The 25,261-nt window shown below is 40.6% G+C and overlaps 1 protein-coding gene across 1 annotated transcript; it reads right to left on the minus strand.

The window, feature by feature from the left end:
• Positions 1–1,883: 1,883 nt before the first annotated feature.
• On the minus strand, positions 1,884–7,270 carry LOC137283132 (follistatin-like). Its single transcript, XM_067814599.1, has 4 exons — positions 7,234–7,270; positions 4,422–4,545; positions 2,505–2,711; positions 1,884–1,956 (listed from the first exon to the last, which is right to left on the minus strand). The coding sequence occupies exons 1-4, from the start codon at positions 7,268–7,270 to the stop codon at positions 1,884–1,886; spliced, it is 441 nt and encodes a 146-aa protein (XP_067670700.1).
• Positions 7,271–25,261: the final 17,991 nt, after the last annotated feature.

The raw sequence follows: 25,261 nt of genomic DNA on the forward strand, positions 1-25,261 counted from the left end.
AGTGCAATACTGGCTGCGTTGGGCCAAACAGGCCCTTATTTATCATTGAATAGCTATTCGCAGTGGGCTGTCGCTATGGCTGTGGCTTTGAACTACCTCAACGTGTGTGCATCATCGCCGCTACTTCACCGTGTGTGCATCATCGCCTCTACATTGCCATGGCTGCATCACTGCCTCCACGTCAAGGTGTGTGCATCTTCGTTTCTACTTAAACGTGTGTGCATCATCGTGGATAGGTCGTCGTATCATAATCTCCTGTGCAGCAACATGTGTGCATCATCACCCGCCTCTGTTAAAATCTATCCATAATAAGACTCTGCGTCAACATTTATCCCTCGTCGGTTCTAAGTGTCAACGTGCGTGCATCATCGCTTCTACGTCGACGTGTTTGCTTCATCTCTTCTGTGTCATACTTTGTGCATCATCAGCTCTACGACAGCGTGTGTGTTTGTGAACACTATGTCAAAGTGTGTGACTCATCGCCTCGACGTCAAAGTATGTGCATCATTGTCTCTACGTCAAAATGTGTGAATCATCGCCCCTACGCAAAAGGGTAATAATTGCCTCTACGTCAAAGTGTGTGCATCATTGCCTCTACCTCAGTGTGTGTTTCATTGTCTCTACGTCGAAATATGTGCATCATCGGCTCTACTTTAACGTGTGTGCATCATCGCCTCTACACAAATGAGTATGCATGGTTGCTTCTACGTCAAAGTGTGTGCATCATTGCCTCTGCTCAAAAGAGCATGCTTCATAACCTCGACGTCAGTGTGTCCATCATCGCTTCTTCAACAACGTTTGTGCATCATCGCCTCAACATGATCTTATGCACTCCGTCGCTTCATTGTCAACCTCTGTGCATTAATATCGACACCATCTTATCTAGTGGAGTAGCCTTGTATGCGTCCACTAGTCACGTTTAATAAGGCACAGGTTCCATTCCGCATATGCGTACGATGTCTCCAGCCTGATATCGTTTCTGATATCGCTATGCTAAATACTCTCTCACTCGTGAAAAAAAACAAAGAAACTGTTTTTATATCAGGTTTTAATTCTTCTGCCAAAGATGAAGTTTTGTGAGCACACATCTGTTCCGAACTTCAGCACGGTCATTCACTGTGTTGTTCTGAAAAAATGGAAAGCGGAATTATTTTTTTCGCATTAGATTCCATATCTTTTGACATATTCTGTTTATATGAGTGGGCGAAGGTTCTCCGTGCTGTTCTCATATTTTATCAACTCATGGTGTGTTAAGTTTTCAAAAAGCCGCTGTTGGTGTAAATTTACGCCCAAAAGAATCTCTTTTGTCAGAGTCAAGAACGGCATCTAATAACACATTGGTCTGTTAACTGGATACCTTAAGCTTCGGGTATGCCTGTCAGTGAATGGCAGCGCCAGGTTTACGCCATTTGTTACGTCACACAAGTAACAACGTCACACTTTAAAAGTTGCTGACGTCATTCTGCTTGTTTTTCCTTGTCTGGGTCACTGTATTTGTCTAAAGCGGGGCTCTAACGGATTACGAAATGAGGGTAATATGAAAAGAGACACTCGTGTGTGTGTCAGACAGATTTTACGAAACTTACGAATTTACATGTGGGGGAAATGCAAAAAACATATTACCCTCTTTTTCGTATATTTCGATCTCCGTTTTTAATATTTCCCTAACTGTAGATGACCAGTACAGAGGAAATTACATGAAACTGCAACTGGATGTTTCCCTAGGGAGTTGAGAATGAGATTTACCAGCACTGTGATCCATAAAGATGATTCAGGGCTGTAATAAGTCGGTTTAAACAATGTACTCATTGCTGTTATTGAGTGATGCGTGAAGCCCGTTTCTGGTGTCCAAGAGCGGCGTAAAAGTATACTTATTCACTTACCTAGCTTGAACAGGCGCCAAAGGCAGCTATGTGGAGATCGCGGTGGGTACACTTTGTTTTCTCGTATTCACACCTACAAAACAGATTCTTTGATAGTTATTTATTATGGAATAAAATCAAAGCAAATGTGGTGGTAAAGTCCATCAGTATCCTTATCGTAACACGACAAGGTTAGACATTTTGACCACCCTATACCCTTTATGCCCACAAAGAATAAATGCGTTGAATATGAATAACTAATTATCAATATATTTTTAAAAAGGTTTGTCAATTAATACATGCCTGAAAGACTACCATGCCTTACGAAAAAAATGCGTTTTGATTAGGGTAATCTATGATTCGTTATTTTTGATTAAAAAATATTCTTCACACATCACCCGTTATGATCCGGGTTAGAATTGGTCTTCAGCAACCCATGCTTGTAAACTGCGACTAATGGGCTCGCTGTCCTGGTTTAAACATGTCATCGTATCTTAATTACGAAGATCGATACTCTTGATGTAAACTTGGTAAACTTGGTTGTCTGGTCTGGTTGATTGATTATAGATCGCCGCTATATCGCTAAACCATTGCTGAGTGAGGCATTAAACAGGAAAGGGAGAAAGAAAGAAACAAACTCACGCATTGGCGTAGGTCTTGCCATCGCTACCACACAATGTCTCGGTTTCGTTAGGACATTTCTCATGGGACAGTTCGACACAGAAGAAGTCAAGAACGGCCTCCTCCCCGGTTATTCCTTGTCCGCCAGTCGTTGGACGGTTGTCACATTTCCCACGAAAGGCGATGTCAATTTTCTTTCCATTACAACGAGTCTTGGTGAAAGCGCACCTGCAACAACAGTACATGTACAGCAGTTGAAATTTTTCAAACATATTGGAATCATCTTCAGCTACGTGTACATAATTTTCGCTCACCTTTCCTTTGATACGTTATCAAATGAAAACTGATTAACACCATACATAAATACAACTTTTAATCTATCCCACAGACATCAATGTTAAACCTGATTGGTTTGGTATATCTAATATATGTTGTTAAAAACCGTAGCAGATTTCTTAAGGATCATCGGAATATTGAAAGGAAATTATGCGTATGTAACGGAGATGGCTTAATCAGCTGGTTGGAAAGTATTGAAAGCAATTCGACAGAAACTAAATCTACGAAGGTTATTGTTGCAAGAGTTTCTCTAACAATCACTCACTAATGGCCAACAACCGTAAAAGACAGTTTGGGGCATGTTTGTACAGTGTCGGATAGACTATGGCAATAAAGGTTGATCACAAGTGATGATCACGAATGAATACAAATCTATCCATTATTTATTATTATTAAAACAATCGGAAAGAACCTTTTGAGTGATATATTTTAACATTATGGCACATACTTAATTAGACCTCTTTACTTATGCTTTGAGTGCTGTTTGAATGATGTAAATAATGCCATCCATTGATGTCATTCATATATTTTTATTTGATGTTTTTGATGATCTGTCTCCTGTTGTTTCTTATGGATGCACCTGTGGCTTGTTTGTACTTCTTGCGGAGTTGCCTCCATTAGTTGTGCCAGAAACCTCTGATAAAACAGTTCGCGAATCCCAGTTATTCCCAGTTACACTAATATCATTTCTATGCATTTCATAATCATAGATGTGCTCACGAGTTCCATCAAATGGGATAAGTACAATCAACATCACTGCCTTCTTTCCAAGACGGACCCCCTTCCGAGGTTTAGTAGTAAGTGCGTCCGCCCTGTGAGCGGAAGTTTGCAGGGTCAATCCCTAGCCGCGTCATTCCAGAAGACGTTAAAATATTTCACTTGTTACTCCCTGCCTGGCACTCGGCATTAATGGGTGGAAGAAGGACCGGTCGGTACAGAGTCAGTACCATGTGTCTCAGTGGGGTATTCATGCCTAACTGCGGCATGGTATGTAAGTGAGCTATCAGTATAAAGTCATTTAAAGTCTGGGCTGATAAAGTAGCCACACATGCGCATCGTCACATGAGCAAAATATTCTTAACTACAACGTTAAACCTCACCTCACCTCACCTCACCTCACCATATCAACACGAAAAAAAAGTGAAGACCCAGGTGAGAACTGGTCATCAGCAACGCGTGCTTGTAAGAGGCGGCTAACGGGATCGGGTGGCCAGTCTCACTGACTTGCAATTGGTTGACACATGTCATCATATCCCAGTTGTGTACAACAATGCCCATGATGTAAATCACTGGATTGTCTGCTCCAGAGCCGATTATTTACAGACCGCCGCCATGTAGCTGCCATGTAGTTGACGATGTCATCGCGTCCAAATTACGTTCATCGATGTTCATGATGATGATCACTGGATTGTCTGGCACAGGCTCTATTTATTCACAGACAGCCGTCACATAGCTGGAGTATTACTAAACACACTTACGACAAAACGGCATGGAATACCAGAAATACTAAGTGGCGTGAATCAAAGTCTTTCTTTTCAGTGTCATTAAAGTGACGTGTCACGATGTCATGTTCTTTAGCTATGAAACTTAGACGGGACTTACAAGTTTCTGTATGTGACGCCATCAGTGCCACATTCTTCATGCTCCTGACGCTTCTCACAGTTAATGTAATTGATGAAACTACAGGACCAACGGCCGTATATGTCCGCCAACTGCGAAGAACACACTGAAAAACAAACGCAATAGTGAGACGAGTCAAGGCAAGTATATGACCTATCTGTGTTGAGGTAGGTGAACGAAAATTCCACTGCTTAGATTTTCGAAGCTCTCTTAGCGCTGTGACAGTGCCATACATTAACATTGACTTACGACTATCTTAGCGCGAAGAGAGCTTCGAAAATCTAGGCTCTGTTATTTAACATTGAGAGGTTGTTCCAGGTGGCATCAATTACCTCCAATGTTGGTGGTTGTTTTACGCCGCATCAAGCAATTTTCCAGCTATGTGGCGGCGGTCTGTAAATAATCGTGTCTGGACCTGACAACTCAGTGATCAACAGCATGAGCATCAATCTACGCCACTGGGAACCAATGACAATCAAGTCCGCCAGATCCCGTTAGTCGCCACTTACGACAAGTATGGATTGTCAATTCTACACCGGGTCGCCACGGGTCCGAAATTAACATGACATCAACAATATCATCAAATGTATGCCGCAGGACTTAATAGCATACTCAGGAACATAATTATGTTCACGCGTGTGTAGATATACTTTAGATTTTGTCAATAACGTAAAAAAAGTTTTACTAATAGTATGTCATTTGATTGTTTTGAAGCAAAAACGACATTGTGGAGGACTATTCTTAGACTTAGCATATTATCTAAAGAACGAACACGCCATGGGAAGGTACAACTGGTTCTTTACTTTGGGATTTATTTCTAGTGACGGTGAAATTTATCTTTGTATGACACACGTTAAAGAACTAGGAGCCATATTTGTGAGATATGCTAGTACAGATATACGTCAAAGAGAAAATATAGCTATGTGGTTAGGGCAGACTGATCGGAATCTGGCGTCAGAGTGCCTAGGGTAAATGACAAAGGATTTACTCGACATCATCAATACAACATGTTGTCAGAGGGGCCCCTAGTGCGTAGCAAGCCAGTGTGTTTCGTGTAAGACCGATAAGATATGAAGCTTTATGTTTAGATAGTATTGATTGCTTGCCCAACTTTTGAAGCAACAATTATATGGAAGCCCGGGCGTTTTTATAATGACAGCTACGCCCCTGGCCACACGTGTCTTATCACCTTGCAGAAATAGCAAATACAAGTCACGATATCGGTTACCAGGGCCCTTATTCTCGTAACCTTCGTAGAATTCTAAACTTTGGTCGTAGCCAGTGTGTTAAGAATGGGTTTAAGAAGTTCGTAGGGCTACGAACGTTTCGAGAATAGCTAGCCTGGATAGTTAATATGTACTATGAACCGACGATCGTATTTTGCAGTTAGAAACCTATTCATCCAATATCTGTACTAAATGTTGTGAACCGACGATCGTATTTTGCAGTTAGAAACCTATTCATCCAATATCTGTACTAAATGTTGTCAGAGCGGCATCTCTAATTTTCCTGGCAACCCAGTTTGCTGGACCGCGGCTCGTAAAGCACTACACAATGAAACGTGGAGTTTGTCAAATTATATTTCATAACTGATAAGACACAGTTAAGTTGTAAAACAAAATTAACAAAATTGGTTTGAAGAAGTTCTCTGTTTCATATTTTACACGAAGCTTATGAGTACATTTACTTTGCGATTACTTCCGTCATACACTTAGTTTGCTGAAATACTTGCGTTGAATTGGCACCTAACTATTCACAGTGGCTAATTTGTATACCGCGTGACGTGATTTCTGTGATAAACAAACGTCAGTTTAGTTTTAACAATATTCAGCTATTCTACGCCACTATTTTACGGGTGGAAACCAGAAATGGGCTTTGTACACTGCACACATATTAGGATTTGAACCCAAAGAGCGAGCGCTTTGACCACCTGGCTACCCGATGTCCCCTTGAAATCAGAACGGACTAGCAAGACTTTCTGTGCATCTCGCCGAGTACATGGCATATGTACATGTACATATCGTTTTGTACATGGCACAGGCCTGTGACAGGGTAGTAGGTTAGTCGCAATGAATTCTGGGACAGGGAATATCCTTTCACGATAAATGAGCACACTGTGTTCTTTGAACTGAGAATTGAAGTTTGTGATTCCTTGATGTTTTAAAAAGCTAAATTAGGAAAAAAGACATAAATGTTCCTCGTGATTTCTAATAAAATTTCGGATTCGTATTTTTTTAGATTTATTATCGGACTGAAGTACAAAAGTAATCTTAACGGTGTCTGTCACGTGGTGTTTTTGACTGAAGTACAATCGGTCTAATCAGAGGTTGCACGACGAATCTGAATGGCACAGGGTGTCTGACATAGGTCGAAATCCAGGGGATTGGTGATTTTCGATGCACTTGGATCATGCTAAGCAAACCAGTACGATGGAAGAGTGAGTGTGTTTAGTTTTACGCCGCATTCAGCAAATTGGTTGCACTCTGCAAACAATCGAGTGTGGGCCAGACAACCCAATGTTCAACAGCATGAACACCGATCTACGCAGATAGGATGCGATGACATGTGTCAACAAAGTCAGCGTAACTGACAAGCCGATCCTGTCCGTTCGTCGCCTCTTACGACAAGCCAGCCAGATTGCTGGAGACCAGTACTAACCCGGATCATTACGAGTCGTAGGATGAAAGAACGGCGGCAGAGAATGGACGTATCATTGTTAAAATGTCAAGCGTCAACGATCTACATCACTCGCGAGAGTCCTTCCAAACCAAGGTGACCAAATGGAGTCGCTTACCGGCTAGGACAGCAGCAATGACAACAGCACGAAGCATGGTGGTCAGGAGAGTTGGTGCAAGAAAGAAGGCTGTTACACCGTGTCAATGGGCTATAAAAGAAGTTCGGATATAGGTGCGGCGGTTTCATTGAATGATTAGGCCGGCTGTCTGATAGGCTAGCTGTTTGGTTCCTAATGGCAAAAATATGGAACGGATTCATAAACGTGGCATGAATCCTGGTCATTACGACCAACTAGGATATTTATATATTGTGAAATTAAAGGCAAACACAATAGTCTTTCATTCATTCATTCATTAATTCATTGGGCTGGTGTGGTGTGGTGTGGTGTGTGTGTGTGGAGAGGTTGGGGGGGGGGGGCTGTCAGTTAGTCTTGAAACGTGTTGCATACAGGTACTTTTCTGCACATGCAGGCAGTTTTGATTCTAATGTTACGGCTTTGGACTTGCAGCACCCAAGTCTCAGAAACCCAACTTTACTGAGAAAATGTAGTCCCAAATATAACATACTTTACAAAACGATATTCTTTTTTCCCACACACTTTGAGTGATTGAGTATGGTTCTACGCCTCTTTTATCAATATTCCAGCAATATTACGGAGTGTAATACCAGAAATACTTCATACATTGTATCCATGAGCGGAATCGAACGCTTTAACAACTGGGCTACCCTACAACCCCTTACACTGCGAGACTAGGACACGTGCTATGGAATGAAAACAGAAATAGCTCAACTCTTTATGAACCTACCAGCCTTGAAACTTGAACAAAGCTTCTACTTTGAGGTTGATCATGGAGCATGTTTGTATCAAGTCATACATGCTCGCTTTACGCTATGGTGTCGTAATTTATTCAGCATCTATTGCCTCTACACCCATGAAGATCCGGGTAAGAATTGATCTCCAGTCACTCATGCTTTTCGTAAGAGGAGACTAACAGGACAGGGTGGTCAGATTCGCAGACTAGGTTGACACGTGTCTTCAGTTCCGAAGAGATAGATGCTCCTCCTGTTGAACACTGGATTGTCTGGTTCAGACTCGACTATTTACAGATTGCCGCCATATAGCTGGAATATTGCTGAGCTCACTCACTATTGCCTGTCTCTCACTCTCTTTGTGATGATTAGTGTGACGAATCTGCCAGCTACATGCTTTTAGCCATTTCATGTCATATACGAATGCCTTGGTTCAAAGGTAGCCCTTGGTAACGCAACGGATCATTTGGTGCAGATATAAGTATGGACTGCGTGCACTTTTACTCCGCTGGAGCGACGCCTTGCCAAGATTAAAAATTATTCAATGACGCGATAAGATGTGTAGCATTTTGTGAGTCTCAAAAGAGGCGCAGTCCATCTGTGTAGTACTGGACAACCGAATGACTAGTGGACTCGTAGTCAGACAAGGAGACGTTTTCTGACCACGATTGTCTTATCTCGCCTGCTTTGTTCTGATGAGTCACGTTTCTGATATACTTAATGACATTTCTTTTTCCAACCTCAAAATATATTCATGGAAACGAATAAGGGAACACATGAAGAAAGGACAAGCGTTCCTCTGTTCCTTTCCGGGTTTCTTCACAAAGTGTATTTCACTTTGAGTGAAATTCTAGAAAGACATACAGGAACGCTTTTACGTTCATGTGCTGTCCTATTCATTTCCATGATCTAATATCAAGGGCATTTTGGTACATATGGGCAACCAAAATGAAGCTAACCAAATGAATACTACCTTCTAGCAACACGATACCATGTCGACATGTTTTCTGGAGTAATTCCCAGTGCTTCCCTCTTAACACTGCTGCCTACTAAGCTATGTATACACCTGGAAATTAATCAAGCAACACCCCAATTTTTTCTATTGGAGCAACTTTGAAGTGTTCTGACAATCAAAATATGCCGGGTTGATATAGTTTGACACTTTTTTATTCAACAGACGATCTCTGACAAACAACTTAAAGGGAAAAAGTATCAAGACTTTGCTTTATTGCAACGAAATCCAAATTCTTAAAACTGTCTTAAATTCATGAAAAAATGGACACAATTTACTATTCATCCACAGACGTTGTTGTCAGGTGTATTAACACAAATGTCACATGGAAAGAAAGAACAGTCATCTGAGAGTCTGCACACCGACTTTCATCAATATCTAGTGTGTCCTCCCTGCGCACGCACCACCGATTCCAGACGCCTCCTCATTCCTTGGATGAGTCTCCGGATCTGATTCTGGGGGATCCTGTTCCACTCCTCATGCAGGGCAGCCGTCAATTCGTTGAGATTATGGACTGGTGGGTCTCTCTGCCTCACACGACGGCCAATAAAGTCCCACAAATGTTCAATGGGGTTGAGGTCAGGGCTCATGGCAGGCCATGGAATTCTGTCAATTGCATTTTGCCGCAAAAAATCATTTACAGCATGCGCCCTGTGAGGTCTAGCATTGTCGTCCATAAATATGGGTCTCGTTGCCAGAGGATGGTTCTCAAAATGAGGTACCACAGCCCTGTCAAGAACCTCCTGTTGGTAACGAACACCGTTAAGGTTGCCACGGATGGTAATGATATCCAACTTGCAGTTCATGGAAATGCACCCCCATACCATAACGGAACCTCCCCCAAAGGCCACAGTCTCCTGGATGTTCCGTGGAGCCATTGCTGTGTTTCTCTGCCTCCAGACCCGAGTACGACCGTCCACCATGTGCAGCAAGAACCGGCTCTCATCTGAGAAATGGACCTTCCTCCAAGAGGCAATGTTCCAGTGCAAACGGTCATTACACCAGGCCAGTCGGGCTGCCTTATGGGCTGGAGACAGTCTGGGTCGCTTGATTGGCCTCCTTGCCCGGTATCCTGCAGCTTTCAGACGATTCCGAACAGTCCTGTTCGAGATGGGTCTCCCTGGAAGCCACTCCTGTCTCAACCGAGAGCTCGAGTCGAAGGACCTGCGCCGTACAAGTCTCAGTAAAGCTCTGTCCTCCCGGACTGTGGTCTTCCTGGGTCTTCCTGGTCTAGGCAGGTCTTTAACTTCATTAGTGGCCCGGTATTTTTTCAAAAGTTTTGAAATTATGGAATGATGTCGTCCGATTTGAGTCCCGATTTGTCTTAGAGACATACCAGCATTCCTCATGCCGATTATTTGCCAACGAGTGGCCTCTGATAATTTCCTACGTGCCATGACATTGAAATGAATGAAAAACCGAATGCAATCGACAACCTGCGCTTGTAAACACCCCAGGGAAAAAGTGCATTTTTCGAAAGTTGAGGTTAAAGCAATGCACGTGCGCTGTGCAAGCTTCACGCGCGTCATATCAACCCATGAAAAGCTCATGCTGTATGTCAATACATCAAAATTGAATAATCAATCATCAAAATTACTTCGTTAAACTTTGTTAAGTTTTTATGTGTCTTTGAATTTGGTGTTGCTTAATTAATTTCCATATGTATACATAATCGAAGACCACAGGTTTGGAGCCAGTTGATTAAAGCATTCGTTCGTCACGCCGAATGCTCGGGTTCGATTCATCACATGGGTAGAGCCTATTTAGCAGCATGAAGTTAGAAACGGATACGTGATTGGGGATTGGGGATTCGATTCACTGTCATCAGTATCAGTATGTAGCGGCCACAAAATTTCTGAGTCCTGTGCTGGGATTCGAACGACGGACCCTCTGATCCGAAGTCGGACGCCTTGTCCACATGACCAAAGAGGTTAACCCCATCAGCAAGCTGACAAGGTAAGGATGTCATCTGTGGGATGACTCCACGCCCTGCTACATACTCCCCCGTCAACAGAAGGCACGTCCCGGGCCGCATAGTTGGGTACTGAGGCTTATTTTGTTCAAATGTGATATGAACGTGCTCAGCCCCACGTTGGGCGCCAATGTAGCGGCCACAAAATTTCCGAGTCCCGTGCTGGGATTCGAACGACGGACCCTCTGACGCCTTGTCCACATGACCAAAGAGGTTAACCCCATCAGCAAGCTGACAAGGTAAGGATGTCATCTGTGGGATGACTCCACGCCCTGCTACACCAAGTTCGATAACAAGTTTATCGATTTCATCCTCTCGCGCAATTTCTCGATGCCAGTAACGATCCTCAATTTCCATCACATGTCTGCAACAGTCTGGCCATTCCTTCTAACCAATAGATGACAAAGTTCTTCCCATGCCCTCTGCACAGAAGTCATTTTGAAATCTGAATTCTGGGACCCAGTCCAATTTTTCAAATTCGCCCGAATTAGTTCTATGGCATTGAAATCGGCGTGATAAGGAGGTAATCGGGCATCGTATACCGGGCCGCGGTGACATGATTTCACAACTGCAAGCAATTCAGCCTTCAACACTGAATGTGAAAAGGTATATCATTTCTTTGTAGCCACGATTTGATTTCATCTTTCCGATTGGCATTTGTTGGAGCTTTTTCTATTTTTGCTATGGTAAGGGGCATTGTCCATTATACGTAATCTTGGATCTGTCCCCAATGGTACCCGAATACCGCCAATTACTCCCTCATTATCCGTTTGCCAACATTTTGATACTGTGTGATTTGCGTGTACCCATGTTTCGTCGCTGTACGCTGTATGATTGGGCGGTTTTCTTTACGGTTAGTCTGAGATATCTCAAACGCTGTAACGTTCCATAAGGACATGTCTGTCTGAACGAGTTTTCCGCCATTCTTCATACACATTTACATTTTTTCTTTACTCCCTGTCTATACGAAATCATCAGTCGTCATTTTCACAATGCTTCTCAGTGTTAGCATTGTCTTGCTTACTGTGTAGCCACGTAAGTGTACTTTCAAATTGCGCATTTATCAAAATCATCAAATTCAATTTTTCCTTCAGTACGAGTACGCACTTTCTCTGGGATTGTGAACTTACTGAACGCAGTTACCTCCCCCTGTATTTTGCGCAAGGTATTGACAGATATACCGGTAGCATCGCTGGCCTTTTAAAGAGCACTGTGTATAGTGCTGGAAATACTACACGTGTACTGAATAACATTGTAGGCAACCTCACGTGTTTGTGAATGAATGACTTGACCCCGTTTACCCAATTTAGAGTGAGATATGATACGTTGCAAGTACCTGGACATGTAGAGTTTAATACTCTTTCCACAGTCCACTTTACAAGATACCAGTATACAAAAGATCACAAAAACACGTGCGCGAGGTTTTCAAACTTGTTCCCCTTTCGAGTAGGTAGTGGATCAGTTCACTGCACGCTACCCCTCTCCTTTCACAGATTATCACAGATTCGAATTTAAAGTTAGCAATTAGATACGGTAAAACAGGTTATATCTTAACCTGTTATGGTAGATCACCATACTTCTTGCCTTGACTCCACCCCTTAAGCCGTCAGAAATTTAGGAATGTGAGTAAATCACATCGGCAATATTTCAGCCATTTCGTGACTAAAACTGAATTTAGTTCAAAATTCATAATACAGACATATAAATCGTACAAACCTGTCAGTGATGGACAGTACAATTACTAGAGTTTCACAAAATGAGATAAAACTAGTTAGTAAATATCTTTAAAAGTAGAAAACAATTTTTGGACGATACAAAGTTAAGTGAGTGATTTCAGATTTAGAGTCACATGGGCAATATATCAGGCACATATATCGTGGCTTGAATGTTATTAATTCAGTACAGATACAATTAAATTGTAAAAGAAAGTGCCAGTGAAGAGCAGGAACATGACTAGATTATCACAGAAATAAAATCAAAACTGGCATGCAAATGACAAACTGTTAAGGACAATACAAAAATGGGCTGGAGATCACCAACAACTGAAGGTACCTGCATGGGCCTTAGCTGGATTTACATCATCCCTTCTGTCATTGGTGACTGGACACAAATATAGACATAAATTAACAGTACAGACAAACTGCGATTGAAAAAATGGAAAGTTTTCATTTACTTGGAATGTTTTGGGAAGGACAATTTTACAGAACTCTAACCCCCATTGAGAATACAGAGACTAACAATCTAAGTCCCTAATTAAATGAAAACCGATATTATTAAAAAACTGTTTCGTAGTTTGTAATTTAAAATAACAATCCCTTGTTATGGAATACTCAACACTGTTAAACAAGACATGCTTGACCGTCATTCATACTCGTGGACTTTGTTGTTCGAACTAAGGGCAAAATGGGGACCCTAGCGTAAAACCGTTCTCTCTCACTCATACTCGAGGACTTTGTGATTCGAACTAAAGGAAAGAACGGACCCTCGCTGCTGAGGTAGGAATTAAACAGGTTCTGTTACCATAGGCAAACGGCACGAGTGTTAAAGCTACAAGGTGCCGTACTATGTGTGAACTGCGCTTTAGAATATCGTGACTACAGGATAGGCCGGGATCTCGTGTCACTTGTGCCTAGCCAGGTGACCCATAACTTACTGATTGATTTCAGTGCGTGCTGAGTGGATTTATATTCAGCATCACATCGCCAATCTTTCAGCCATATCATGACAAGAACAATTTAATCTATCAATATTGAAATCAAGAAATGTAGATCGTAAAAATAACTGTCATCGAAAGATATCACTGTAGACTACAGTACAATTTAAAAACGGGCTATAGATGACCAGCAACTAAAGGGAAATCACTATGCTTGGGACCATGGAGACTTACAGTTTATGACCCATGAGGGTTCCGGGGTAGAACAGGCCTTCAGCAACCCATGCTTGTCATAAAAGGCGACTATGCTTGTCGTAAGAGGCGACTAATGGGATCGGGTGGTCAGGCACGCTGACTTGGTTGACACATGTCATCGGTTCCCAATTGCGCAGATCGAAGCTCATATTGTTGATCACAGGATTGCCTGGTCCAGACTCGATTCTTTGCAGACCGTCGCCATATAGCTGGAATATTGTTGAGTGCGGCGTAAAACTAAACTCACTCAATTACAGTTTATTGATTTGAACCCACAGACATATCTGAAACATTGTTGAAAAGAACCAAAGAGTACATTACAGCACAACGGAGATAAGACAAAGCATTTCTGGTCCATACGAAGCCTCGGCATGAATTGATGAATCACCACACTGTTACTGTAGGTCAGAAAACGATCCAGTTCTCACCGACACTGAATGATCTGTGAGACAGCACTGGTTAGCAGTTTCTGTCGAGTGAGTGAGTGATTGAGTTAACTTGAAACTAGTGCAAAATTGTCTTAATTGTATGACAAGTGGCACGATCGCCATGTCATTTAGGAGGGCACTAATATCAGCGAAATATGCTTCCCTGCCGGTCCTTTTCATGGCTTAAATGTGTTCAACAGATATCTTGAACATTGACTCTGATTTACTCGTACAAGTACAGACGTCGCCTGATTGTAGTCGATGGTAGTCTATATTAGCTTTCCTAATGATATTTTTCTGATCTCAAGTGGTAAAAGCGGGCCCTAGCATAACACCGTACGCTCTCATTCATACTCGAAGACTTTGTGGTTTGAATTAAAGGAAAAACGTGGACCCTCGCAGCCGAGGTAAGCATTAAACTGGTTCTGTTACCATAAACAAGAAACACACTTGTTTAAGGTACAAGGTGCCGTACGATGTGTGACTTGCGCTTTAAAATATCGTGTAATCAAATCGTGACTATAGGATAGGCCTTGATCTGGTGTCACTTGTACCTAGCCAGGTGACCCATGACGTGACTGGCAATTGGTTCTGTTTATAATACCCACTCTACAGTCCGTTTGTCGCGAAACGAGAACGATGGTTTGCCAAATATCTCTAAGTCAGAAATAGTCGGTTATTTGACTTATTGATTGATTTGAGTGCGTACGTGAGTTTTTATGATTAAGTCACATTGGCGATAATTCAGCCATATCGTGAATAAAACTAGTTCAAAATTCATAATACAGATATATAAAGTGTACAAACCTGTCAATGATGGACAGATTACTAAATTATCACAAAATGGGTTAACACTAGCTAGCAAATATATAGAAATAAATAAATAAATAGAAAACATGTTTTGGACAATACAATGTTAAGTGAGTGATTTCAGATTTAGAGTGACATCGGCAACATTTCGGCCACGAGAGCAAATATTTTTTTACAAAATAATTAATGGTAAAAAAAAAAACAGGGAAAAAAAAACAAACAAACACACAAAAATTGTCAACGAAGGACACTAAAATATCTAGATTATCAAAGATTTGAATGTAAAAGTTCACAATACAAAATAAAAAAACAGGCACCAACAACTGGAGGTAGATCACCCCACAAGGGACAATGGGGACATACAGTGCCTTTGCTACCTACATGGACTCTAGCTGGATTTACACTACCCCTTCAGTCACAGGCGATTTTAGGCAAATCTAGATATATTTTAAAATTACAAAAATAACTACGTTTAATAGTGTGGTAGGTATAAATTTACTTTGAATGTTTTGGGACTTACATGCCCTACAGGAGGACGATAATTTTATAATACTTCAGCCTTGCCTGAGGATACAGCCACTAACAATCGAAGTTGCTAATTTAAACTACATACCCCTAATAAAATCTGGATATACACACAAACAATATCAATCAAAATTTATCAATTAATTCAGAAATGAAATTATTAAATGATAATTTACAGAACCACAGAGATTCTTTTGTTTTGACACTGAAATATGTATCCCTTGTGATGGCAAAGTCCATACAGTCAAGCAGGACATGCCTGATTCCTCCATGATAGGCGATACAAATCAGAGGATCCACGCATTTAACAAATACATACGAGTATGTCCAGTATGGCAAATGCGACATCGTCGCATAATGATCTCCTCAGATTTAGACTGAAAACCCACGTAGGTGCAACCGATAGTTGGTTTAATTCCATGTGATTTATTGATACTCTCTGGCTGCGCTACAGATTAAAACTGGTATGCAGCAGAGGGTATTCGCTTGTTTCTGACACAGCCAGGTTGGTAAGGGTCATCATCAGCTCAAAGCCCTTGGCCACTCTACACGCAGTGTAGACAGTAATAAGGACCTCTCCCGGGAAGCACACCCTGTTCCGAAGAATACACTGCAACCTTTTGGATTACCCAGAAATCTCAAGAGTGCATTCTCCATAAATCAAAGAATGCTGAAGTGTGCCCAGAATAGTCACCCACCATAAAATCTTCACCGTTCAAAGAGCTCTTTCTACTATTTTCAAGAAAACAAAATTTATGTGTTGTTGTGAAAGATTAATCTTCCAATTAATGAAAAAAATCTTGTTTTGATCAGTTACGTGGCATCGTCTTGGCAAATGTCGATCTCTGTGGTTCTGAAGTCTCCTTTAAAAGTTCCCATTGCAGTTACAGAGCGATGTGTACAGAAGCTGAGAGTGAGTGAGTTAAAGCAAATTATCGATTTATAATGACCAACAGTACACTATAATTATGTCAACGAAGGGCAGTACGAGAACACGATTATCACAGATATTACTTTTAAAACCAGTAATTTAATCTAAAATAAGTTAACCATCCATGGCAATACAATATAAAAACAGGGTATAGATCGCCAAGAACTGAAATTGGATGATAATACTTGAGGCCATGGGGACTTACAGTGAATCAGAAACGTGCATGGACCCTGGCTGGTTTTACATCATCCCTTCAGTACGCAAATTTAGCAAAAATTAAGATTACGATAACACTACAATTGAAAAGGTGGAAGATTAAATTTTACTTCGAATGCTTTGGGTTACTCTCTCAAAATAGAATCTGAGAGGATTAACAAGTACATTTCTTTGAGCATAGAGTTTGACATTTGCAGCCACATTTGATAATGTTTTGATAATGGTACCAGCACAAAAAATATGGCAATAGACAGGCACTATTTCAAACTCTCCCGGACCTACACTTCCAGACAGATACTCTATAGTGCCTACAGTAGGCTGCAGTGTGGAGAGAGTTGACGAGGCTGGAGCTCACACACGTCACCAAAGAATTTTGGATCAGGCACTACATTTGAAAAAGGATGAGTTTACTGCCTGGTGCACTTCATGCTAATCGTAAATACCACGAACAGGTTGCAGTAGGAATAATTGCTCTCTTTCCTCTCTTAAGGGAGGAAGCAGCCAGTCTTGCCATGGTCAGGCATGGTATGTCTACCATCAAGACAGTTACAGAATATTGAAACCCAGATAACTCTCAGTCATGACTGCAGACCAACAACTTTACGCTAGCAAAATATGTTAAATGGAGATGGCCTAATGTGTTTGGTGAAACGTGTACACTATCATGCTTGGAGACCTTCACACTGAAATAGTCTTAAGGAAAATATCCTCCCTAGAACCGCATGCTCAACAATCATTTGACGATTGGAAGGAAAAAACGGTAAAGGCGTCCAGCATTCAAATACTGGGATGTGATCCTTCATCTTGAGACTATGATACTGATCTTTGTGAGTTTCCATAGCGAAATAAACATGTATCAGTGCACCCAGGTAATGGAACAACAACGTAGTTTCTTAGCTCTTGATCATCCCAAATATGCATGTTGGCTGGCAGTTCACATCAGAGATATGAGAAACCCTCCTTTTGAACTGAAGAGTGTCATGTCAGAGAGACTGGGATTTCCCAAAACACCAAACACATTTTCTGCTCTGCTCTTCGTTCAAGTTCATGAAGAAAACAGAGTAAAGTTGTAAACCGTTCAGATGGTGCAGAAAATGTTGCTTTAACAACCAGGACCTGAGCAAGTGCGGATTTTGCAAGAATTTGATATGCAAGAGACTCAAGTCAACAAACCATTTGGCTGTTTCGATGGAATAGAATCTCCGGAGGTGACCATGACGAGCATCGTTATGTTGGTGAAGCTATCGTAAAATCTATGAAATCAAATAGAAAACTGGAAATGACAAGTCACAGTCACATCAAGCAAAATCAACTCCCCTTTTCAAGTAACCACAAAGAATATTTCATTCTAATCTAAAATGCCAACGATTGACCTGAACAATGACAACAATCTCGTCAGTCAGATGTTCATTGAATGTCAGGTACGTCAGTTTGACTTAAATCAATTCTTTTCTCATGAAAGCCACCCACGGCCACCATCCATATCAATTTATGGAAAACATCATTTACCAAACTGCAAATTAGAGCTTTTGCGTTTTCTGTCATCACCTGAGTAACTCTGTCCCTAACATTGATGCCAAAGTGTTTGATGGTGCCGCCGTTGTTCATGAACTACGTAGAGCGGATTCCCAAACGTTTGATTTGAGTTGTTCAAATGCATCCTATATGACAGCACTACCTCAGTGAAATTGTCAACAAACTGCGACAAGAAATTTTCTGCAATGGCCACAAGGTCAAGTTGATGCAGAACCTTCTTACAACTTAGGATGCTCTCCTACAGCACACAAACAAGAGCTTGTGCCAGCATATGGCCTACTTGGCCTGTTCCCAAACAGAAAGCCCCAGAGATTTGTTCGGTTAGACAAGGGACTACAACGCATGGTTGCCCGTGTGGATGACGCTGCCAGGAGCATCAGGATGTTGTCGAAAACCTATCTGTAGGTCTCAATCCGGGATCAAGTGGTCAGTAGCGCACATAACATCGACTTTGATTGCTTGCTGGTGGGAATTTTTAATAAAGCGACGACGTAAGTGCTTCGGGAATCGTTGGTGAATAAAATAAAATTTATACTTAATAATAGTCATCGAAAGAAGTATTTCTGGTACAGAATTGGTTCGTTTTGTGCTGCAATTTTAAACATAATGATTTACTGTCCTTTGTAGACAAATATTTAACTTGTTCTTTGCAATATTGCAAATAAAATCCTCCCCCCACTCTCAAAGGTAGCCCCTGTCAATGGTGTGCTGAGTGAAGTACCGATGTTTGATAATATTTCATACTCGCACTGATACTCTGATTACCCTCAAGCAAAAAGATGTATCAGGCTTTGATGATACATGTTTTTTTATATTTATGAACAGTTGTCAACCCTCATATATATTATTCTAATATTGCTCTGTTGTGATCATTGCTAAGATTTCGAGGCTCTTTTTGCGCTAAGATTGCCGTACGTTGATGTCACTGTATGACACTAGCATTTAAAATCTAGGCCCTGGCTTCTATTAGACCATTACTATTCAGTGCCAAGTTACTAATTAATTACTTGCTTCCATTGTAAGGCCTTCAGTATTGACATCTTACCACTGTTGATGTTTCACTACCAATATTACTATAGCTATCTGCTCATTTGTGTTTCATTCAGTCGATGAAGGGGTAAACACATACCCAGAAACGTCGGCTCTTCATATTACACACCCGTGCATTATCCCCTTTTATGAAAAAGGAGGCTGGTCAGAACTCGTCTTCGGTGTTTATGTATACATTGGCACATAAGTGGCATGCATCTTCAAGAATACTGCATGAAAAGAGGAAATACCTCCCTCATACGTCGAACATCATTCGTGAAGACTTTGTTTAGTCGAAATGTCACGACTTTCTTTGATGTACAATCAGTCATACTTCTTGATTTCATAAAGCATCAAACTGCCCTTGCTCAAATGGTGTTTGTGATCAGGGTTCAACATTCAATGCTTCTGCTTTTGAATGAGATTTCTCATGGACTTTTAGGGCTCTTTACACACAAAGCTAAAATCACAGTACTGCCTGAGATACATCAGCTGACGGCCATTGCCTATCCCCTGAATTTCAGTTGACGTTTCATCAAAACTGACATGACACTTAATCCGTCCTGGGATATAATGCCATTTTTGGCTCTTTGTGTAAATGCAAAACAATGGCTGTATATCCCTGTACTTGCAACAGTTAGATTCTTGATTATGGAATGGGTGTAGCCAGTCGTCGTTGTCCGCCCCTTTCAAATAGACGAACCCGTAGATATTTTGTTCCAGAACACAACATGATAGAAACTGAAATCGATGATGTTGTTTCTGACAATCACATACCTGTCAATCATTAGGTTGATGATAATAGTATAAATCAACACGAAGTACGTTTTCACGTTTATTCGGATAGCTGAATTAGGATCTACATGTCTGTTACTATAGCTGCGTCTGGATGGATCTGGCCTTCTGCAACAGGCAAGAGTTCATGTATTGCACACAAAACTTCGAAAACAAACACATTAAAGTACATACGTAAATACTGTCATCATCAGTGATGTTTTTGATCTGGGTTCAGATTCAACTGGGTTCAACTGATCTGGGTTCAGTCACAAGTGAACACAATTACATGTACATAAAAGTATAAGGATAGTTTAAAGATTATCATGAAGGTATCTCACACTCGTGTGGTAAATGATGTGTTTGCAAACATTTAATCCTTTTATTTTCTAATGTCATCTAATACTAGTTCTATTTTACAAGTAAACATGCTACGCTAACTTTCAATGAACAATACAACCATGTTTCGAGCATATATATTGCTGTGACTGTAGATGTTACTATTAACTGTGACTGTTAAATGTTACTATTAACTGTGACTGTAGATGTTACTATTAACTGTGACTGTAAATGTTGCTATTTGTAAATTATAGAACCATATTTAACAACAACCATTCTTAAACCTAAACATTAGGCTTCACTTCTGACAACGCGCAACCAAAATCTTTCAAAAGCAGGGTCTTATCTTAAAGATTGTTTAGCGTGTTGTCTGATTAACCAAACAATAGGCAGTATTTCACGTGTACACCAAAGTCTTCAACAGAAAAACGAGTGATCAATATAACGGATGGATATAATAGCCATCTACTGATGATGCTAATATTCTCTTGTCTTTGTTACCTGGCACCTGTCCTTATCAACGTCAGCAGCACCATCTGTTCAGCCCTGTGTTTGCCATCTCCATTTCCATGACCGTAATTTCCGTGCCGATCGCCTTGACCATTTCCTTCGTGATCGTCTCTTCCGATTCCATCCTCGCGGACGATTGTTCCCATTCGGCCGTCCCAATCTTGACCAACTGCTCCAAGTCGAAGCTGCAGGAGAAAAGGTTCAGTTGTGAACTTAACCAGCAATACCCAGCTGCATGTAGATGATATATAGCAACCCAGTTTGGACCAAACAATATAGTGATAAACACCGAACCAACTGCTTGAAACGGATACACTCGCACCCGGTTACTCTGTATTTGTACAGATGGGAATTAGCATATTAGAAACAAAATCCTGGTATCATACGGCGTTCAATAAGAAAGTCGATCATTTTGAAATTATTAAGGGTAAAATCGTAAGCTGTATCTTCTAAAGACTGTGGACGTTATGTCGAGTGCTATCAAAAAGTGATACATACTTTTTGTCAGTCGTGGTAAGGCAAATATGGAATCAGCTATTCTCTTGCCTATTTCCATATAATTCAAAATGACAGTGGATTGCTTCTGTAAAATATTCCTATTACCTAGTAACATCATATTTCACCAAACTGTCGCTAACAAGTAACCTCATATTTCACTAAACTCAACTCTGGCTAGGTGTGTTGTGTCCACTGTATGTCCTGTAATGCAAATTATTGCATTATGTTATATAGGTATGAGACGGAGAACTATTTCAGAAACGTCTCATTTAATGTAAATGATTTCTCATCCCCTAAAGAATACGTTGATTCTTATCTTGAATACATAGTCAAGTCACTTCACGCGTCAGCTGCAATTTCTATTCCTACAGCGAAATTCCAATCCCATTTGACACCTTACTGGAAAAATGACAATCTAAAACATTACCATGACTCGATGCGAGCTGCTCGTAAAGAATGGGTCTCACATGGAAAACCACGTAATAGTGACGATGTATTCTATGTAAAATATAAACAAGCGAAGCGTATTTTTAGAAAACAACATCGTCGCTCCAAAACCAAATTCAAAACTGATCAATTTCAAGATTTATATGAAGCTGCTGAAGTTGACATACAAGAATATCTCAGAGTTACGAAGCGTGACAAACGCAGTAAAGATTATATACGAGTTTTGCATTACAATGATGAGTCCTGCGAAACAGATATATGTAATCTGTTTGGTCAGTACTTTAGTTACCTATCGCAACCATATCATGATGAATCATTTGATGTCTGTTTTACTGAGCATGTAAATAAGTTTGTTGATGATATCTTGTCATCCGCAGAAGACCATAGTTCTATTCACAATGATGTAAATCCAGTATTATTATGCCCCTTCAGCATTGAGGAACTGTCCGTATCTGTTAAAGGTTTGAAATGTGGTAAATCCCCTTGACCAGATGGTATCTATAATGAACATATTAAACGTGCGGGAAGGTCGCTATCTCCTCATATCCTTACGTTGTAAAACGCAATCGTCTCATATGAATATATTCCTCAGATGTTTAATATTGGTAGCATTTTACCAATATACTAAGGTCACGGCAAAAGTAAGGATAATCCCTCTAATTATAGAGGGATTACACTTACTTCTGTCACTGGTAAACTATTTGAAAGGCTGCTGCTCTGTAGAATTGAAAAGTGGGCAAGAGAATACAAAGACTTTCCACACCCATTTCAATTTGGATTTAATAAGGGAGCTGGTGCCGCTTGTGTTATGTGAAAGTATCTCCTACTATACAGAAAGAGATTCTACAGTGTATTGTACGTTTATGGACAACGAAAAAGCTTTTGATAGAGTTTGGCTTCATGGATTGTTTATAAACTGCATCATTTTGGAATAACCGGAAAACTATGGCGTCTTATCTATATTATGTGTTCATCCATGCAATCTTATGTTAAGTGTAATAGCTACTCATCCCACATTTTTCATGTAAGGCAGGGTGTTGGCCAGGGTCGTGTTCTATCAGCCTGGATATTTACGCTTTTTGTCAATGATTTGTTGCATAAATTCAATAACTCAAACTATGGACTCTGTCTCCCCTGGGGTAATACACCAAGTATTCTCCTAGCTGATGACACTACAATGCTTAGCTGTACTACTAAAGGGATTCAGTCTCTCTTGAATATTCTATATGATTTTGCAAACAGGTGGCATCTCAAGTTTAATGCAAGCAAAAGTGCTATTATTGTTTTTAACAACATACACAACGGAGCTTTTCCAGATGTCTACATTGGCAGTAACAACATCCCTGTGAAAACAAGTATTGTTTATGCGGGTGTGAACATCTGTACAGCAAGATCATCCTCTGCTCGCACGCTCCAGATATGTGAAAAACTGGGACTCACTGTAAATGTCAACCATAATCATGGCTTATATTTTGGTGGCCTTAACCCCTTACACGCTGTACGCATTTGGCAAAATGTAATCCTACCATGATGATTGTAATGTCTGGTGAGAGTTACCTTCCAAGGAATATGATGCTGGAATTAGTACAAAAATATTTCTGCTAAAAGGTTCAAGGTCTGTCTAAACGGTCCAGTTCAGTTATTGCCAGAAGCTGTTTGGGACTCATTACTATACAGTCATACATAGAGCAGCAAACCCTCATATTCCCCGGGAGATTAATACGTGCCGACATCGGTTTTGTTTTTAAGAAGATGTTCTGTCATAGATTTACACAGTTCCTGTGCGATGACGCTCCCTCAATATGTCTAAAGAGAAGGACCTCACCCATCTTTCATATGTTAGGTTTGGTGAGAAAATATGGAATATATGACTTATATATGTACCTGGAAACGTATGTGCCTCCCAGTAAACAACTATGGACACGCCTGGTTAAAACTGCCGTTCATGAACTAGACAACAAATACATTATTTCAGAACTGTCTTCAAGAGCAGCTTTAGCACGGTATCACCTTATTTATGAAAATTGTCCGAGCAGATTATGGTGTCTTGCCCTAGAAAAACATCTATGCTTTTTTGATACTGCAATACTATTACACATCGGCACTTACGTAATTCAATCTCACGAATGTCTTTGTGGTACGTTTGCCTATGACATCGTTAAACATGTATTTCTTTATTGTAATGAAACGCAGTATGAAAGAGACAGACTAATTGAAGACATAATTGACATTCTTGACGTAGAAACGTTTAGTAGCCTATGGAACAATGACGACGATATATTACTGTGTTTATACTCGGGGGTCTTCCTACACAGAGCACAAAGACCCTTGCGTATAAAACATGGGTAATGTGCATAAGACAAATATGCAGAACTGTTAAATTGTGGAAATTGCATCAATGTATATAATTTCTGAAACCTGTACATGCCATACTTGTTACTGTTTATTCATATAATTCCATACTTGCTGTAATGCACATGTGAACCCTGTACTCATCTTCATATGATATGGAGGAAATGAAGTATATCTCAGAGTATATCTCTCATTCAGATTCCACATTAGACTTTTGAGACGGCTCCTTAGTCCTGTAAAACGAGGCGTTTGGGCATTGTTTCTTAGCTGAAGTACTCATACACGTGCTGTCCTTCTATTGCTTAGCAAAGATGATATCCTTCCTTCTCCCCATATGGACATACATAGCCATTGCTAACACTTCTAGTCTGCACCGATTGCATAAACATTTATGACAAATGCCCTTCTTCGAGTAAGATACAGTGGCAGTTTAAAATGAAATATTTCATTTAATTTCAACATGTTTGTTTGGATGCAAATGCTAAAAGAATATAGTGGCTGATCGTCACTCTTCTTCTTGTTCATATCAATCAACATGTTGAGCTGTTGAACCGAAATACACATCTTCCCCATGGACTACAACGTATAAAGCCTAACCGGTGTGAGTGAGTGAGTTACAATTTTAATTCTCGCCATAAAGTAACAAGAAACTGAAACTGAAAATTAAATATTGAATAAGAAACCTGTCATCGATGGGCAGTATAACAACAACATCAATAACCCAATTCAGAACTAGTCGATAGCACTTAAAAGATGAAACAAAACAGGGCTTATAGACTGTCAGTAACTATAGGGACCCGAGAAGGTCCGGAGTAGAATAGGCCTTCAGCAAACCCATGCTTGCCATAAAAGGCGACTATGTTTGTCGTAAGAGGCGACTAACGGGATCGGGTGGTCAGACTCGAATTGTTATGTGCAGATCGATGATCACCGGATTGATTATTGACAGACCGCCGCATATAGGTGGATTATTGCTGAGTGCGGCTTAA

Source organism: Haliotis asinina, chromosome 1 (genome assembly GCF_037392515.1).
Source record: "Haliotis asinina isolate JCU_RB_2024 chromosome 1, JCU_Hal_asi_v2, whole genome shotgun sequence".
Classification (NCBI taxonomy): domain Eukaryota; kingdom Metazoa; phylum Mollusca; class Gastropoda; order Lepetellida; family Haliotidae; genus Haliotis; species Haliotis asinina.